At 35.3% G+C, this 20,518-nt stretch overlaps 1 protein-coding gene across 2 annotated transcripts in view; it reads left to right on the forward strand.

The window, feature by feature from the left end:
• The window catches only part of GLCCI1 (glucocorticoid induced 1), a 122,470-nt gene that overhangs the window by 80,328 nt on the left and 21,624 nt on the right, over nt 1–20,518 (forward strand). Inside the window, exons 4-5 of one of the 2 annotated variants that reach the window (XM_022586792.3) lie at nt 12,038–12,154; nt 16,904–17,056. In XM_022586792.3, the coding sequence (XP_022442500.1) occupies nt 12,038–12,154; nt 16,904–17,056 (270 nt within the window). The remainder of the gene's footprint in view (nt 1–12,037; nt 12,155–16,903; nt 17,057–20,518) is intronic. The other variant, XM_022586799.3, reaches the window with a different exon arrangement.

Raw genomic sequence — 20,518 nt, forward strand, 5'->3', positions numbered from 1 at the left:
TTCTATTCCTAGGACTCTGTATAAGAAAAATGAAAACACATGTTTACATTGAAACATTTACACAAACATTTATAGCAGAATTATTCATAATAGCTAAAAACTAAAAAATATTGAAATATCCACTGTTTGGTAAATGGATAAACAAAATGTCATGTGTTCATGCAATAGCATACTGTTCAGCAATGAAAAGGAACACTGTACTGAATACTGATACATGCTACAATGGGAATGAACTTCAAAAACATTTTACTAAGTCAAGGGTCAGCAAATTTTTTCTCTAAAGAGCCAGATAGTAAATACTTTATGGTTTGTGGGCCACAGAGCCTCTGCTGCAACTACTCAACTCCACTATTGTAGTGTGAAAGCAACCATAGACAATATGGAGTGGACATGGTTATGTTCCAATAAGTTTTATTTACAAAAACATGTGGCCTGCTAGATTTGGCTTGCAGACTGTAGCTTGCCAATTCCTGCTAAGTGAAAGAAGCCAGATGAATAAGATTACATATTGTATGGTTTCATTTATATTGAAATGCCAGAAAAGGCAAATCTGTAGAGGGGAAAAAAGCCCATTAGTGGTTGCATGTGGCTGGAATGGGGTGGGGGTAGGGGTGATTGGCTACAAATAGACTCAAAGCAAATTTTGGGGGTGATGAAAAAATCCTAAAACTGAATTTTGATTATTTTGTACAACACTACAAAGTGATTACAACTTATTGAATTTTACCCTTACAATGGATAAAGTTAAGGGAATGTAAATTACATTTCAATAAAGATGAAAAAAAAGGAATAAACATAAAAGACTAGTAGGTTTTCCATGTTATGTCCATGGTAGATATTAAATTTTAAATGATATATAACTGAGGCTGGAAAAATGAGTACATGGGTAAAGACTAAAAGTAAAAATAAGAATAGTTATAAAAGATGACAGAATTGGAATCTGAGGAAATTATGAAAGCCAAAACTGTTATTGAAATAGTAATTTTTTTTCAGTTATATGCTACTAAAGTTCAGTGTTTTTTTTTAACAAACAACTTTTGACCTGCTTCCTTGTCTCGGCATCAAATTCAGCTGTATCACATCCATTCTTCCTGAGTCACATACATGCTGTCCCCCTCAGAGAGTTTGCATCTGGATTTCTGATTTAAATGTCAGTGAAAGCACCTGAATAGTCTGCTTCCACTTTGTTCCAAGCTTTTAAGACTACAGTGTGAAAATTTTTCAAAGAAATACATAAGTAAATATATTTTAGCTACATTTAAGACAAGGAAAACCCCTGCAGACCATGAATAGAAGGGAAATCCTTAGTGATGAGTGGATGTTGATGTTATCTGACTCACAGAAATCTGGATCGTGTTGGCCAGGTTTCTGTGAGTTAAGCCAAATTTAAGAGACTACACATTTTAAGAGAGTCAAATATATCTTGCAAATGGGAGATTGGAACTGGGCTGTCTGCATAAAGCAGGGAACTGGGACCATGTTTCCAGGCAGTAAAACTAGACCTGTAAAAACTCCACCTGACACTGTTGGTGTTCTTGTGGGCCAGAAAAGCCTCTATACAAAAATGGAAATAGTAACCAAATATGTTGTGTGTGGATATGGTGTCTGGAATAGAGCTCTACCCATGCGGGAGCAAAGCCCCAATCTTCCTGGTTTAAGACTTTTGCTCTGAAGCTATGCAACTCTGAAGCACTAGTCTGAGTAACCATGAAACAATATGGCAGTAAAGAGTTCACAAAATATAAAACTCCCACATACAGAGAACTTCCAAGTAAGTATTTTAGGGTATGTAAGGAAATCTATTGCCATAAGAGACAGCAGATACATTAAATAGAGTCATATCTGAGAAAATAAGAATAAGAACACAATCCCAAAAAAGAATTTAGAAATAAGAATGTTTAAGAATTTCAAATGAAACAGTAGCTCACAATGAGAACAGAAGTAAATAAGAACAGGCAGAAAGAGAAAGGATCCTTTATAAGTCTTAAATATAATAAAAGTTGGTGAAATTAAACTCTTTGATGGCTTAAATTGACACAGCAGAAGAGAGAATTAGTGAATCAAAAGTCTCAACTGAGAAAGTCTGGATGAACAAATCATCTAGAATATAGAATAAAAAGATAGAGGTTGACAGAATGGCCAGCATTAAAAAGTCTACAAACAATAAATGCTGGAGAGGGTATGGAGAAAAGGGAGCCCTCCAGCACTGTTGGTGGGATAGTAAATTGGTGCAGCCACTATGGAAAACAGTATGGAGGTTCCTTAAAAAACTAAAAACAGAATTACCATATGATCCAGCAATCCCACTCCTGGGCATATATCCAGAGAAAACTAATGCGAAAAGATACATGCACCCCAGTGTTCATAGCAGCACTATTTACGATAGCCAAAACATGGAAGCAACCTAAATGTCCATCGATAGATTAGTGGATAAAGATGTTGTATACATATATACAATGGAATACTACTCAATCATAAAAAAGAATGAAATAATGCCATTTACAGCAACATGGATGGACCTAGGGATATCATACTAAGTGAAGTAAGTCAAAGACAAATATCATATGATATCACTTATATGTGGCATCTAAAATATGATACAGATGAACTTATTTACAAAACAGAAACAGACTCACAGACATAGAAAACAAACTTATGGTTACCAAAGGGGAAAGAGAGCAGGGGAAGATAAACTAGGTGTTTGGGCTTAGCAGTTACAAACTATTATATATAAAGTAGATAAGCAACAAGGACCTACTGTATAGCACAGGGAACTATATTCGATATCCTGTAATAAACGATAATGGAAAAGAATATGAAAAAGAATATATAGATATATAACTGAATCACTTTGCTGTATACCAGAAACTAACACATTATAAATCAACTGTACTTCAATTTAAAAAATTAAAAAGAATTTTTTAAAAGATAGAGGTTGAAAATATGAAAGAGGAGTTAAGAAACAGGAAAATAGACTGAGTAAGGAGTTCCAGAAGGTAAGAATAGTAGGCATCAGGGAAGAGATACTTCTTAAAGGTTGAAAATACGCTAGATTTGGAGAGTGATGTGTCTTCATATTGAAAAAGCCCATCAATTCCACGAAGGATAAACAGGACAAAGAAAAAATTTCCACCCTAGGTAAACTGAGTTGTAGATCAAGGGGACACACACACACACACACACTTACTCATTCTTGCAATTAGAAAAAAGATTACCTACAAAAAAATGGGAAACAGATTATCAACACATTTGTCAGAAACTAACTGATACCAGTATACAGTGAGGTTATGGGTTGTGTCCATGTTAAGGAAATGAATTCAAGTGAGACATCATTTTCTTTTATGAAAAGATTACTCTTCCTCCTTTGAATTATGTTTACTGGAGGGATGTTAACCCAACCTTTATTTAGATTTTACAAACCAAACAAATGTTTAAGTGTACTTTTCCATTGGTTAGATATGTGGTTCCCTGTTTACATAACACAATTTAAAATTAATTTATAAAGCATATCTACAGTTTAAGAAGTCTGCTAAGCAAATGATAAGGATTTAATTAGTACTTATCACTTTTTTATTGTTGATGGTGCTTTAATTTTTATTGGAGTATACTTGATTTTACAATGTTGTGTTAGTTTCTGCTGCACAGCAAAGTGAATTAGTTATACATATGCATATATTCACTCTTTTTCAGATTCTTTTCCCATAAGTCATTACAGAGTATTTATCTATTTTATATAGCATAGTGTATATGTCAATCCCAGTCTCCCAATTTATCTCTCCCTCCACCCTTCCCCCCTGCCACTGCTTTCTCCCCTGGTAACCATAAGTTTGTTTTCTACATCTGACTCTATTTCTGTTTTTATGGTACTTGATTTGTATACATTTAATAGAGGTAAAAGAGAAGACAGGTAAATTTTAAATATATATTTTAGGATACATTGTCAGCCTGTAGTGGCACTGCATTTGTTCATGGAATAGCATCAAATGCATAAGACTATATGCTCAGTATTGTGTAAAAGCATCTATTTCAAAAGAAAGAGTAGATACAATCTACTTTTTAAAGAGCTTAATTACACATTAGGAAAATCAACTAAGACTTTAAGGGATAATCACAAAAGGACTTTATATTAACTCCCACTATCCTTATTCAGTGAGAGAAGTTCATCTCTTGTGTATGGTGCAAAACCAGAAGCTCTTACACACCTATGATTCCTTCAAGTGAACATGCTTTCCAGTCTCTTGTAACAGTTAAAGCTTCCTACTTATTTCATCCTTGCAGCTACTCCTCTTCTAGCTAGGGCCTACTGCAGGTGAATGACTTCATGGGTGAAGGGATCCCAGAGACTCCTTTTGTCTTTCTTGCTTACCTCTTTCCTAACTCCATAGCTACGATTTCTGACCCCTCTGGAGTTGGAGCTTGGGGGAGAGAGGGAGAGGTAAGGGGAATAGAAATGTTCCTACTTGACTGGTACTGTTATCAGATGCCTGTCAATTAGCTGGGCTTGACAGATTTTTAAAACTGACCTTCTTTTGTAGAGTAATTTCATGGGTTCTTTGGACATCCCTTGTTGCTGCACATCTCTTACCTACACTTCTATCTTACTCTCTCCTTAGCCTCTAGAATTCTAGAAATAACATTCAGTTTCTCAGCTGCTGAGCTCTGTTTACCCTTTTAGGTGGTCCTCTTAAGTAGGACCTAAGAAAACCCTCCTATGACTCTCACTTTCAAATTTCCCAAATGGTTACTGGGAAGCTTGCACATTAAAAAAAATCTGGTTAATATCTGGGAGTTTAGGCTGATTCTAAAGCAAGAGTAAATCTCTATCATCCTAGCTCAACGTTTTCAGTATCTGGGGTGGAGTCAGATTCCAGTCCATCCGGTCTTCTTATCTGTGAGGAACAGTCAGTCCTTCCAAGTTGTTCCATTAAAACTCCTTTCTCTTCATTTGAGGCAAAAGAGGAAGTATACCCGCCACATCTTGGATTTGATTTTTTCCTACTTATAACCTAATAAGTTAGCTTTTTACTATTTCATGGATGCTGGCAGAAGTCATGAGGCTCGTGGTTTAGAAACAATGGACTTTATTATTCACTGCACAGCAGGTATCAAGACTATCGAGTTTGCATTAGTTCCCCTGAACCCCAAGTCCAGTGGGGGTGATGGGGAGGGCCTAAATGGATGCCTACACATATAGTAGATCACGTTATAGGAGAGAAACAGAACTTGGAAAATCCACTGTTTTTATAGTAAGCAGTAAGTATAAACCTACTCTTTATCCCAGAGGGTGACGTTCCCAGAGAGAATATAAGTGATATTACTGTATTGTTGTTTTGACTTTATACTATTTCTGATTTTGATAAAGATAAGTTGCAAAAGGTGAGTTTACTATTCTTAAGTCCTTCAGTGGATAAAAGGAAGAATCATGCATTGCTTCTTTATCTCACCAATAAGCCCTCTTCTTATTACTGGGATAGTTTTTCTCTAAGTGAAATGATTAGGGAAGTTTCTTGCTTCTGATCAAATAGTGATTAAAAAATATTGTTGTGGTCTTCCTTTTTTAAGAAAAATAAAAGTTTCCTTATAGTTTTAGTAAAAGTATACATTCTGCCCTAATGAAAAAAAATTGTTTTATCATACTATACTAGGGGAAAATTGCAATAATATTTTCTCTGGACCTAAAAAACAACAGTCTGAAGAATTTTTATTTAATTATGTGGTAAAGTCTTTTAAAAATACAAATATTTATCCAATAAATTCTGAGTCCATATTAAACTGAATTGTAAAGATGTTTTATAATATTTTCATTGTTTAAAACTGGATCCAATATGAACAATATTTAAGGTTATTAAACTGCTTATCAAAAAAGAAATATATCATTAAGTTAGTATGTAGTCAGTTAATTGCTTCATAAAATTTTTGTTCACCTTTATTGCAGTTTCACATCTTGCAATATCTACAGCATTAAGAAAGGAAGTTACTTGGCGAAGTGGTTGAGATTATGAGCCAATACATAGTGACTGGTAGTTATTTGCGAACATTAACACAGTATTATTTTCAGCAGCCCTGTAGGTAATAGAAAGGGGTTATGAACTAAAGGCTAAAGGACTGGGCCTGCCATTTATTAGCTGTGTTACCTTGGGAAAGGTACTTTATTTTTCAAAGTGTTTCCTCATCTGTAAAACAGTTACAATATATCTGTGGAATCTAGTGGGTTTATGGACCAAGTGTTCTTTAAATGTTAGTCTGATATTGTTGTCATCATTCCTCTGTTGACAAATATGCCTTATTGGTAAATACATGTCTATATTAAAAACTATTTTATGTGTATAACAATTGTCCCAAAGCTAGCTATATTTGTGGGAATGGATCTGTGTAAATCTCTCTCTTTGTTACTGGGGTGGGGGCTTGTGTGAGTCTGCATGTGGGCAAGCATGTCTGTCCGTGGTCATGTGTAAAGGTGATGTGCATGCAGGTGACAACTCCCTGTGCATGTGTATGTGCTTACATATCTCTGTTCTTTATATATGCACGTTTGTGCATACGTATGCCTATGTTTGTGCATTTGGATATCAGAGGGCTGAATAAACAGCATTTATTTCATTAGGGTTTCATTAGAAAAACAGGAAAACAACATGAATTATTCATATTTATATTAAACAAAAAGAAATTTTTATTTTTAGTATTAGAGTAGGTAATGTGTTGCATTTTAAATTCCTTTGAACACTGTCAAAGGATATAATATGTAAAATTTGTTTTTAGACTGCAGAACCTTTCTTTTGAGACATAGATCTTTACAAGCACTAAAGTTTGTCACATGTTCTCTTTTTTTCATATAAAAGAGAAATAACAGCTTGAGATTCATAACCTCTGAAACTAGATTTTCAGAAAAATTTGTTGGGTTAATATCTTTAGTAATTGTTTGGGGGCCTTTTTTCTTAACAGTTCAACTATTGTAATCTGTATGTTGTTCCCATTTGTATGTCTGTCTTCACTTTTTGTAAGATTTCTTTCTCTCCTTATGAGTTATTAACTTGATCCTTTAGGCAATACAGAATAGTGATTAAGAGAGCAGACTCTGGAATTCCACTTCCTAAGTTCATATACATGTTTCACCACTTAACTGTGTGGCTTTCAACAAGCTAACCTTCCTACCTCTCAGTTTCCTCACCTATAAAGTGGGGATAATAATAGTACCTATCTCACATGTTTTTATTGAGAAATGAATGAGAGAATTCATATAAATGCATGTGACAAAGTGCCATCCCTGGCGTTAATCAAGCTCTCTTCTCACTTTTTATTTTCCTCTTTCAAAAGCCCCAGGATTCTGCTTCCCTTCCTACTGCAGCCACTTAGTCTGTTTAAGATGTCTCAGTTCCTTGGCCTACTATAGAATTCATTCTGAGAAATATTACCCTCCCTCCCTTTCACTACCTGAGGCAAAAGTATTCAACCAGTCTTCTGAGGCTCAGAGTTTAGTTTTTTTCTGTTTTTATTTTTATTATTATTTTAAATTAATTATTTATTTATTTTTGGCTGCGTTGGGTCTTTGTTGCTGCGCGTGGGCTTTCTCTAGTTGTGATGAGCAGCGGCTACTCTTCGTTGTCGTGCGCGGGCTTCTCATTGCAGTGGCTTCTCGTTGCGGAGCATGGGCTCTAGGCGCGGGCTTCAGTAGTTGCGGGACACGGGCTTCAGTAGTTGTGGTTCGTCGGCTCTAGAACACAGGCTTAGTACTTGTGGTGCACGGGCTTAGTTGCTCCGCAGCATGTGGGATCTTCCTGGACCAGGGCTCGAACCCGTGTCCCCTGCATTGGCAGGCAGATTCTTAACGACTGCCCTACCAGGGAAGCCCTTTTTTCCTGTTTTGAAATGTTAACAATAGTGGGGGAAACTAACAGGACAAAAATAGCAAATAAACAAGGGTGATGTTATCAGGTTTCCAAAAATTTACAGTGAAATGTGTTCCTAGTTCTTAGCTTTTCAGTGGGGCCAGTCTCTGATTTTTCTTCATCTAATTCCACAAATATTTTAGTCATTTCTTTGTATTTATGCTAATTCTTCTCTCTACAATATTATTTCTTCTTTGTGACCCAGGCTTACTTAGTCCCTAACTTTTTTAAACTTTGGAGCTCACGTGCCTGGGACCCCTTTCATGTTTAAAGAATGCTCCTATCTCCTTCTCTCTTAATTTTTTTTCTTTAAGCTTCATTGAGATATAATTGACATATAACATTATATAAGCTTAAGGTATATACAACATAATGATTTGATATATGTATATATTGTAAAGTTATTACCACGAGAAGGTTAGTTAACACATCCATCACCTCAACATTTTTATAATTTTTGTGTATGTGGAGAACTTTTAAGATCTATTTTCATAGCAACTGTCAAATATACTATAGAGTATTATTATCTAGAGTCACTATGCTTTACATTACATCCCCAGAACTTACTCATCTTATAACCAGACGCTTGTACCCTTTGAACCACCCTCACCCATTTTCTGCCCCCCACCAGACCCTGTTCTCTGGTTCTGTGAGTTGGTTTTGTTTTTGTTTTTTCAGATTCCATATATGAGTGAGATCATACAGTATTTGCCTTTCTTTGTCTGACTTATTTCACTTAGTATAATACCCTCAAAGTCCATTCTTAATTTTTTCCTTAAGGCCACAGCATTGCTAATGAATATTTAGAAACACAAGTAAGATTCATCTATAGTTTAAGAAATCCAGTCAGTATAACTTAGGGTTCCCTTTGTAAAGGAAGGTTGTATGGGCATTTCATTGTAGTAACTAGGGTGGGTAGGCCCACCGAAGTGAGGACCAAGAGCTTTGTGTGATGCATTGGAACATGGGATTGATTAGAGAGGTGGTCTTAGGCAGAGGTTTGGAACTACGGATGAGATGGGAGGGGTGTGTGAGTGTAGGGTGGAAATTACAACTCCCTCTGCCCCTTCCTCCCAGAGATACCTTTGTGTCTACTGTCTACTGGTACTGAACTTAGGGAGAAGAGATGGCTTCGGAAGCCCTATATCTTATTTTCATTTTACATGGTTCTTGAGTAAGAGTTGTAATGTTTTGAGTATATATATTAAGATGGGCTTCCTTTTTACTCTGATCTCTTCTAAGTTGTAAACAAAAGCAGAACTATGTTATAATCCAAAGATAAACAGTATTAGGGCTTCCCTGGTGGCGCAGTGGTTGAGAGTCCCCCTGCCGATTCAGGGGACACGGGTTCGTGCCCCGGTCTGGGAAGATCCGACATGCTGCGGAGTGGCTGGACCCGTGAGCCATGGCCGCTGAGCCTGCGCGTCCGGAGCCTGTGCTCCGCAACGGGAGAGGCCACAACAGTGAGAGGCCCGCGTACCGCCAAAAAAAAAAAAAAAAACAAAGATACACAGTATTGTGTGGAAACTATAAGGTTGCATAGTTTAAGCTGATATTCCAAGCAAAGTAAGGTGTGTACCATTATGTATGCTTTTTGTTTTCAGGAGTTTGGTAAAGCTATTTCGAACAAAAACTTTTCCGGCTTAATATGATATCTCGAAGGCCTTTAAAAAGAGTGATTAGGATTGATCAATTTTCAGATTACTTTTGTTTGTTTATTTTTAAAGATTATTTTTAAAAATTAAAAAGTACAGATTGCTTTGATTAATCTGTAAGCATTATGGGCTCTTCTCTACAAGCTCTTGCCAGTTTTGAAAAACCACTGAAACATCATTAATATTCAGAAAACACTTAATTTTATACCCCTATCCTAATTAAATAACTTGTACAATTTGAAATTCTGTTTATTTTTATCATAGAGTATAATCTCTCTTGATTTATAATGATTACCTACTAATTTTGATTCCTTTTCTCATGAAAATTAATGTTCTCTAGAAGAAAACGATGTCATTTCAACAGAGAGCAAGGAACACAAATATTAACATAGATAATCTTATTTATATATCTTTGCAAGGAAATTGTATGGGATGTCCATAAGCTACAAAGAGTTTCAAAAAACTAGAGGATCTTATTTTTTAAAAAGGGTATAGATTACTCTTTTAGGTGCTTTATTTTCTTCCATGCTGCTTCTCTTCTGTTTGTAAGTTTTCCCAGCAACCTATATACATTTCCCCTTGACCATTAACAGGCTTTAATAGCAACTATTTTGCTTTTCATTGCCACCGTTATTCCAAGTAAGCATTTTGCTAAATATCTCTTTGAGGAAATCAATATATTTTACACACTTTACTTTGTATTTGCACTTTGCCTAGTAGGTAACATAAAACTGAGCTCACTGTATGTGTTCAAGGAGTACCTATTAATTGATTAATGTCATCTTTTCTACAAGGAAAGTAATACCAATATTAAGTAACTTCCCCCAAATTGCTGGTGATTCCCTTTGAAAATGCTGAGGTATATTTTACTTCAGGTCTAGCACAGTTTAAGAAGATTATATAGCACCTAAAATATGTTAATAGTTTAATGAATTCCAAGCCATATTGTAGAAATGACTTTTCTCTTAAGCCTTAAGTCTGGGAGTTTTACAGTTCCATTTAGGAGAATACACTCCTAAGTTATATTTGTTTTGAAAAAAGTTGTGTCACTGTAGCCAAGTATCTGTCAATGGAGAAGTGGATAAAGAAGATGTGGTACATACATTCATCAATGAGAAAGAAGGAAATCCTGCCATTTGTAAACAACATTGATGAACCTTGAGGGCATTATGCTAAGTGAAGTAAGTCAGACAAAGAAAGACAAATACTGTATGGTATCCCTTGTTTGTGGGATCTAAGAAAAGCTAAACTCATAGAAACTGAGCGTAGAGTGGTGGTTGCTAGACTGGAGGGTAAAGGGGAGTGGTCAAAGGGTACATACTTCCAATAATAAGATGAGTAAGCTCTGGGGATCTAATGTTCAGAATTTTGATTATAGTTAATAATACTGTATTATATATACTTGAAAGTTGCTAAGAGAGTAGATCTCAAATGTTTTCACCCCCAAAGAGAAATGGTAATTATGTAATGGGATGGAGGTATTAACTTATGCTACAGTGGTGTCATTTTGCAATATATAATAGCGTCAAATCAACATGTTGTACAGGGACTTACCCGGTAGTGCAGTGGTTAAGAATCCGCCTGCCAGTGCAGGGGACACAGGTTCAATCCCTGGTCTGTGAAGATCCCACATGCAGCAGAGCAACTAAGCCCATGCGCCACAACTACTGAGCCTGCGCTCTAGAGCCCGTGAGCCACAACTACTGAGCCCACATGCCACAACTACTGAAGCCTGTGCACCCTAGAGCCCATGCACGGCAACAAGGGAAGACACTGCAATGAAGAGTAGCCCCCACTCGCTGCAGCTAGAGAAAGCCCGTCTGCAGCAATGAAGACCCAGTGCAGCCAAAAATAAATAAATTTATTTTTTTAAAAAACTGTACACCTTAAACTTACACAATGTTATATGTCATTTATGTTTCAATAAAGCTGGAAAATAAAGATTTTGTGACTAAGAGTAATATAATAGTAAGATATTAAATACTAACAAGTAACTAATGCTAAATGCCATACGATTTACACCATGGGATTTACAATTTTAAAGTGTTTAGTAATTGGTCTACCAGATCCATTTTGTTTATATAAAATGGGAACTTAAAAACTTAATGAGGTCCCTATATTAAGAGATTGGGTTTGACTTTAATCAATAGGCATGTGAAATACTAGTTTTTCATCTTAGAAATAAGTGTTTAAAGGGGAAGATGTTTCTGGTGTTACAAAGGTAAAATATGAAATAATCTGGGGAAATTTAGTCTATGTATTTACCGACAATATTTAAATCGTATAAGTGAAGCATTTGTAGCATATATTTATTTCTTATTTTCAATAGTTTTAATTATTAAAACTTGGAGAATAAATCACTGTAGTGAAATATTGTCTCTTCTTGAAATCTTTGATAAAAACTTTATTTTTTACATCTAAAATTAAAGAAATAAATACTTAAAGCTTGGTATTCACTTCTGTTCTCTTCTTGCTTCTCATCCCTTCTCCCCAAAGCAGATTGCCAAACTGAGGCAGCAACTACAACGTAGTAAGCAGAGCAGTCGGCACAGTAAAGAGAAGGATCGTCAGTCACCTCTCCATGGCAACCATATAGCAATCAGTCACACTCAGGTAGGCTAACTTCTTGTCCAGATTGGAATAATTCCTTTTAAAGGGTTCATTATAAAGGAGAACCCATCATTTTAGGATTAAAAAAAAAAATTAATGTAAATCTCTAGCTCTTTTACATTACAATGTTTGTTTTAAGAAGTTTTTGTTTTAGCCATATGTGTAATCTTTTAATAACAGACATAACAGAGTGTAGTGGTCACAAGGATGACTGTTACTGGCCTGGGCTGAAACCCTAGCTTATTCACTTACTAAGCAACTCTGGGCATTATCTTATTTAATCTTCCTAATAGTACCTTAACCCATCTCTCTCTGTGCCTCTTGATATATTTTACCCCTATCTGACTTAGGAAGAAATTGAGAATTCGTTTTTTTGTCCTCCCACCCCCACCCCAAACATGTACTCACATCCCCATGGAACAAACTTCGGGAAATGCTATTCTAGGCCAAATTTACTTACAAATATTAATGTAAATTTTAGTAAATAAAATATAGTCAATATAGCAGGAGAAACCCAAGTAGTGTATCAAAAAAATCTAATTAGGGGTTGTTTCACAAATGTAAGGATAATTCAACATTAGGAAATGTATTAGGTTAGTTCATTGCATCAGAAAGTCAAAGTAGATGCTGAATAACATAATAACACTTGATAAAAACTCAGTATCCATATGTGATAAAAACTTATCCTAAAATAGGACACTTCCTAATGGGACTAACTGCAAATGTAGTTAGATCCTAACAATAAAATACTGGAAGTATTTCTGTTAAAATAAAAATGAAGTCATAGATGTCTGTAATTATTGATGTTATTTGCTAGTAGTTTGGAGGTTCTAGACAGAGCAGTAAGAAATGTTATCACTCTGTGCATACGATATTGTTGTATATTTAGAAAATCAAAGTGAATTTACTAAACTATTAAAAAACTTAATGATAGGATGGCTAAAATGGAAGATATTGACAATACCAAGTGTTGATAAGGATGTGAGGCAACCAGAACAGCCACACATTGCTGGTGGCAACACAAAATGGTACAGCTACTTTGGAAAGAAGTTTGGCATTTTCTTAAGAAATTAAACATACACCGACCATATAGCCCAGGAATTCCACTCTTTGGTATCTGTCCACAAGAAATAAAAACATATGTCCAGACAGTGACTTGTATATCATTGTTCATGGCAGCAGTATCTATAAGAGTCAAAAAATGGAAACCAGCAAATATCCATGAACTGGTGAATGGATAAACAGCCCTTCATACATCCATATAGTGTAATACTATTCAGCAGTAAAAAGGAAGGAACTACTGGTACTTAAAACAACATGGCTGAATCTCAAAAACATCATGGCAAGTGAAAGAAGTCAGAAGCAAAAGGCTACATACTATATGATTCATTACATTAAATCCTCAAAAAAGCAAAATGATGCAAAGTATTAGCGGCGGGAATTGACTGTAGAAAGCCCTAGAGAAATTTTTTGTATGATAGAAGTTTCTAAAATGTGATTATACTGATAATTGGATGACTATATATTTACAAAGCTCAATGAGCTACATACTTAAAATGGGAGGATTTTATTGTATGTCAGTTATACCTCATCAAAGCTGTAAAACAAACATGTAGTTGGCAAGCAAGCCTCAGACATTTCAAGAGAAAATTCACATATGCCTTACTTTTTCTTCTTAATCTGGAAGAATTAATATATTATTCTTATTCTGTTTATTTCAAACACCTTTTCTGTAAGAGCCCAATGCATTTATAGTATATCTATTGACATATTGATTTAACAGAAAAAATTTATACACTTATTCCCAATTTACATTGAATTTTTTGGCATTGTAGTTATGTTTAAAAATAATTATCTTTTGGGCTTCCCTGGTGGCGCAGTGGTTGAGAGTCTGCCAGCCAATGTAGGGGACACGGGTTCATGCCCCGGTCCGGGAAGATCCCACATGCTGCGGAGCGGCTGGGCCCGTGAGCCATGGCCGCTGAGCCTGCGCGTCTGGAGCCTATGCTCCGCAATGGGAGATGCCACAACAGTGAGAGGCCTGCGTACCGCAAAAAAAAATAATAATAATAATTATTATCTTTTGCTATACCTACTGGAATAGTTGTAGATGAAATATGAAGTCTAGAATGTGCTTTAATATACTCAAAGAACAAAAACAAGTGGTGGTTGTTTAGATGAAATAAAGTTAGAAAATGTTGATAAGTTTTGGAACTGGATGACGTGTACCTGAGTGTTCATTATACTATTCTGTTTAATTATATTTATGATTATAATTTTTCACAATAAAAAGGAGAAAAACTGAGAACTTAATGATCAGATAAAATGTAAACATATAAAAATCAGTTGTTTTCTCCTGTACTAGTGAAGGTAAACTACTGTTTTCCTCTGCTTATAATATTCCTGACACCAAATGTGTGAGATTTTTTTCCCATACCAACCAATTCTCCGACTCGCCAGACACCAACCAAGTGTCTTCCAATTCAGTTATAACACTAACTACGTGGAGTTAGCACAGACCTCACAGGTGAAGGACTCCCCGCCCCACAAAACTGCCCCTCTTCAGATGCCAGTTGAAAGGTCCAGATTGTCATTGTACTTTTGACCTACTGGCTATAAAGAAGGGATTCCCACAGCCCCTTCTTCAGGTTCAGTAACTTGCTGTAACTGCTCAAAGAACTCAGGGAAACACATTTCCTTGTTTATTACAAAGGATATAATAAAGGATACATACAGATGAACAGCAGGATGAAGAGGTGCACAGGGCAAGGTCTGTAAGTAAGTCACGTGCAAGAGCTTCTGCTCGCATGGAGTTGGGGTGTGCCACCCTTCTGGTATATATGGATGTGTGTTCACCAACCTGGAAGCTCTCTGAACCCGTAGTGTAGGGATGTTTTGGGAGGCTTCATCACATAGGCATGATTAATTATTAACTCAGTCTCCAGCCCCTCTCCTCACCAGAGGATGAGGGGGATGGGGGTTGGACTGGAAGTTCCAAGCTTCTAATCATGGCTTCTTTCTAGTGACCAGCCCCCCCATTTGGAACCTATTCAGGAACCCACCAAGAGTCGCCTCATTAGAACAAAAAACTCTTGGTCCTATCTCCCAGGAAATTCCAAGGGATTTAGGAGCTATGTGTCAGGACTGGTGTCAGAAATCAAATATTGGAACAAAAGATGCTCCTAGTGCCCCTGTCCCTCAGGAAATTATAAGATTTTAGGAACTCTGTCAGGAACCAGGGGTAGAAACCAAGTACATATTTCTTATTATGTTACAACTAGCAATAACATGTTAGTATATATATAATAAAAAATATAAAATGCCTAGGCTTAAAAGAAATATGCAAACTATAAGACTTTATTGAGGATATGAAATATAAAATAGAGACAAATGGGAAGTCATTCATGCATGGGAAGACTCAATATTTTTCAAATAGTAATTTGCCCAAAATTAACATACAAATTGAGTTCCAATGGAAATGTAAAAGGAATTGTTTTATTACTTTAAAAGTTATTTTCAAAGGTAATATGGAAAAGTAATGCCAGTTAAAAAGAAAATTTGAAAAGGCTTTCCCTATAGGATACCAAAATGCAAAATGTAACTGCTATAAAGTTATAGCAGTTAAAGTGGAGCTCTGTATAGGGATTATCAAGTAACAACTCAAGGAAATCAAATACAGAATCCATAAAGAAATGTTGGGGCAGTTTGATTGCTATGTGGGAAAAAATACTATTTCATAACATACACAAAAATAAATCACGGTAGGTTAAATATTTAAATATGAAAAACCATAAAAGTACTGAAAGATATTTCATACTAAAGTAAACAGTAAATGTATGACAAAGAGTTACAACTTTAATATGAAAAAAGCTCATGCATTAATAATGAGACAAAGGACATTCGTGGGCAGCAGTTTACAGATGGCAGGAGCACCGCACTGAGTATGGGAAATATATTATTCATTTAATCAATGACTAGCTGTCTACCTCATTATGAATCATATATATCAACTTTAATCATTCAGAATAAGGTAGAGATCATATACTGTTTTTTTTTTTACCTTGTTCATCTTTATTTTTCTTATTTCCTTTCTGCTCTTTAAGTTCCTTGAGCATCAAAAGGCTTGTCTTACACTTTGTGGTACCTCCTGCAGGACAGCTATGAGAGGTGGTTAAGTTTTGACAACTCCTCCAAAGGACTTTTGAAAGCAACCTTATAGTTGTTAAGTGAGTGTTACTGAACTTAACATGATATTGTTGCCAAACTACTTAGTAATCCAAAAGCCTTTCTTAAATGGTTGATAAAATGGAAATGAAAAATACTAGAAGGTAATCGTCACAGTGCAGGGAACAAATCTTTTAAACACATACACAGGCACAGAGCAGAGCTGAAGTGTCACGTGATACACTTAACTTACATGATTTCAACTATGCTTTTCCAGTAAAAACAAAAAAGAAAAAAAATTAAACAGCACAGAGGACACTCGATTTCTGCCATTCTACTGGAAAAGTGTGTACAGTTTACAATCATACCTTTATACTTACATAAAGGATTACTTTGACTCTGTAATTTTTACCTTACTTCCTTACTTTGGAACCGAAACTGCAGTATGTGTATCTGAATTTATATTGTATTTGAAATTTCAAAATAACTCTGCTCCTTGAGTTTCTCTTTTAAGATTTACCATGCTCTTTAGTTCTCGATTTCTTTGGCCACAAATAATTTGATAATACCTTATCTTCTGTTTTGTAGGCTACTGGATCAAGATCAGTCCCTATGCCACTGTCAAATGCATCAGTGCCAAAATCATCTGTTTCACGTGTGCCCTGCAATGTAGAAGGAATAAGTCCCGAATTAGAAAAGGTATTCATTAAAGAAAATAACGGGAAAGAGGAAGTGTCCAAGGTAAGGTTACGTGGGATGTTTGAGTCACTTTTTTCCTTAATATTGTGGACTGTCTCAAAAGTCTTTTTTTGGGGAGTTACAGCTTTATTAGATATAAGTCACATACCATACAGTTTACCAATTTAAAGTATACAGGTCAGTGGTTTTTAGCATATTCACAGAGTTGTACAACCAATGCTGCAGTCAACTTTACAGCTTTTTCATCACCCCAAAAAGAAACTCCATACCCTTTAGCAGTCATCTCTTATCTTCCTCCAGTGAGGCAACAACTAATCTACTTTCTCCATCTATGAATTGGCCTGTTGTAGACATTTCATATAAATGCAGTCATGCAATATATGGCCTTTGTAACAGGTGTTTTTCACTGAGCATAATGGTTTTAAGGTTCACCTGTAGTGTAATATGTATCAGTACTTCATTCCTTTTTATTGCCAAATAATATTCAATCATACAGATTTTATTATCCAGTCATTAACTGATAAACATTTCCATTGTTTCTACTTTTTGGCTATTATGAGTAATGCTGCTATGAAGTTTATATACAAGTTTTTGTGTGAACATGATGTTTTCATTTCTGTTGAGTATATACCCATGAGTGGAACTGCTTGTATGGTAACTCTGTTTAACCTTTTGAGAAACTGCCGGACTACTTTCCAAAGTGGCTGCACTGTACCATGTTACATCCCCACTGGCTGTGTATGAAGCTTCCAATTTCTCCATCTTCAGCAACACTTGTAATTATGTGTCTTTTTTATTGTAGCCATTCTAGTGGATGTGAAGTGGTATCTCATCATGGTGTTGACCATTTGTATATCTTCTTTGGAAAACTGTCTATTTAGATGCTTTGCCCATTTCAAAATTAGGTTGTCTTTTTACTAATTGGTAAAAGGTCTTTATAAAGTTCTTACCTTCTAGATAAAAATCCCTTATTAGATATATGATTTGAAAATATCTCCCATTCTGTGGGTTGTCTTTTCACTTTTCATTTTCTTTTGGGTCATATCTAAAAGATTGCCTAATCTAAGGTCACAATGATTTATTCTTGTGTTTTCTTCTAAGAGTTTTATGGTTTTAGCTTTCTCTTATATTTAGGTCTCTGATCCATTTGAATTAATCAAAAATACTTTATAAATTACCTCTGTCCCAGAAAAGAAATCTGGACACTCCTGCATATGAACTTATATTTGACCGCATTTTAAAGCTATACTCAACAAAAGAAAACATCAAGTACCATTTGGCTTAATTATCTATCTGATGGCTTTTTAGAACTAACATATGATTTAATTTATGTCAAATGTGTATCTAATTCCTTCAGATAATGTGTAGATTTTAAAACTGATTTAGAGTTCATCTCAAAATTCACACAGTTCAATTTTATATTTATAAAATTGAAAAAGAAACTTTTTCCAACTCTGAATATTGCTTAGCAGATATAAGCATTAATCACAGTTTATTGTATACACTTCCAAATATGTGTATGTATGCTAATATATACTGAATCACTATATGAAGGTACCATAATTTAAAAGTCCCCTACTGATGGGCATTTAGATTGTTTTCAGTCATCATAAGCAGAGCTTTAGAAAACATAGTGTACTCTTGGCAGACAGTTCCCTGGCTGTGAAACTGCTGGGTCAAAGCATTTGCACGTTTTAAATTTTGATGAATATTGCTAAAATTACCATCCCAAAAGGTTGTGCCATTTTACTCTTCCTAGAGTTAAATTTTTATGTTATATTCATTAGGCCAAAAAAGAACCCTTTGGAAATTGTGATGTCTCTTAGCTTAGCTGTGTATACCATTAAAATGCTTCCTTTATACATTAAGTAACATTTAAGAACAGTAATGTAAGGAAGTAAAATTGGTCTAATTTTTTGAGGATGAGATAATCAGACACATATTTGCTAATTCTTTAAGAACTGCTAAGCAAAACTGTACTAGAAGATGAAACTTAGTAACATAGTTCTGCTTGAACACACTTTCTTCTCACGTGCACACAGAACATTCTCCAGGATAGATCACGTCTTGGGTCACAAGCCTCAGAAAATTTAAGAAAATTGAAATCATATCAAGCATCTTTTCTGACTACAACACTATGAGACTGGAAATCAGTTACAGGAAAAAAACTGTAAAAAACACAAATACATGGAGGCTAAACAGTACGCTACTAAATAACCAAGAGATCACTGAAGAAATCTAAGAAGAAATTTAAAAATACATAGAAACAAATGACAACAAAAACACAGTGATCCAAAATCTACGGGATGCAACAAAAGCACTTCTAAGAGGCAAGTTTATAGCAATTCAATCTCACCTCAAGAACCAAGAAAAATCTCAAATAAACAATCTAACCTTACACCTAAAGCAACTAGAGAAACAAGAACAAAGAAAACCCAGAGTCAGTAGAAGGAAAGAAATCACAAAGATCAGAGAAGAAATAAATGAAATAGAAATGAAGAAAATAATAGCAAAGATCAATGAAACTAAAAGTTGGTTCTTTGAGAAGATAACCAAAATTGATAAACCTTTAGGCAAGACTCATCAAGAAAAAAAGGGAGAGGATACAGATCAATAAAATTAGAAATGAAAAAGGAGAAATCACAACTGACACTGCAGAAATACAAAGGATTATAAGAGACTACTACAGACAATTATATGCCAATAAAATGGACAAGCTGGAAGAAATGGACAATTCTTGGAAAGGGACAATTTTCCAAGACTGAACCAGGAAGAATTAGAAAATATAAACAAGTAATGAAATTGAAACTGTAATTAAAAATCTTCCAACAAACAAAAGTCCAGGACCAGATGGCTTCTTAGGCAAGTTCTATAAAGCATTTAGAGAAGAGCTAACGCTGATCCTTCTCAAACTCTTCCAAAAATTGCAGAGGGAGGAACACTCCCAAATTCATTCCACAAAACCACCATCACCCTGATACCAAAACCAGACAAAGATGTCACAAAGAAAGAAAACTGCAGGCCAATATCACTGATGAACATAGATGCAAAAATCCTCAAAAACATACTAGCAAACAGAATCCAAGAGCACATTAAAAGGATCATACACCATGATCAAGTGGGATTTATCCCAGGAATGCAAGGATTCTTCAGTATATGCAAATCAATCAATGTGAAACACCACATTAACAAACCGAAGGAGAAAAACCATATGGTCATCTCAATAGACTCAGAAAAAACTTTTGACAAAAGTCAACACCATTCACGATAAAAACGCTCCAGAAAACGGGCATAGAGGGAAACTACCTCAACATAATAAAGGCCATATATGATAAACCCACAGCAAACATCATACTCAATGGTAAAAAACTGAAAGCATTTCCACTAAGATCAGGAACAAGACAAGGATGTCCACTCTTGCCACTCTTATTCAACATAGTTTTGAAGTCCTAGCCACGACAATCAGAGAAGAAAAATAAAAGGAATACAGATTGGAAAAGAAGA

Source organism: Delphinapterus leucas, chromosome 9 (assembly GCF_059928025.1).
Source record: "Delphinapterus leucas isolate spDelLeu-1000000601 "Yukka" chromosome 9, BTC_Dleu_Yukka2, whole genome shotgun sequence".
NCBI lineage: Eukaryota > Metazoa > Chordata > Mammalia > Artiodactyla > Monodontidae > Delphinapterus > Delphinapterus leucas.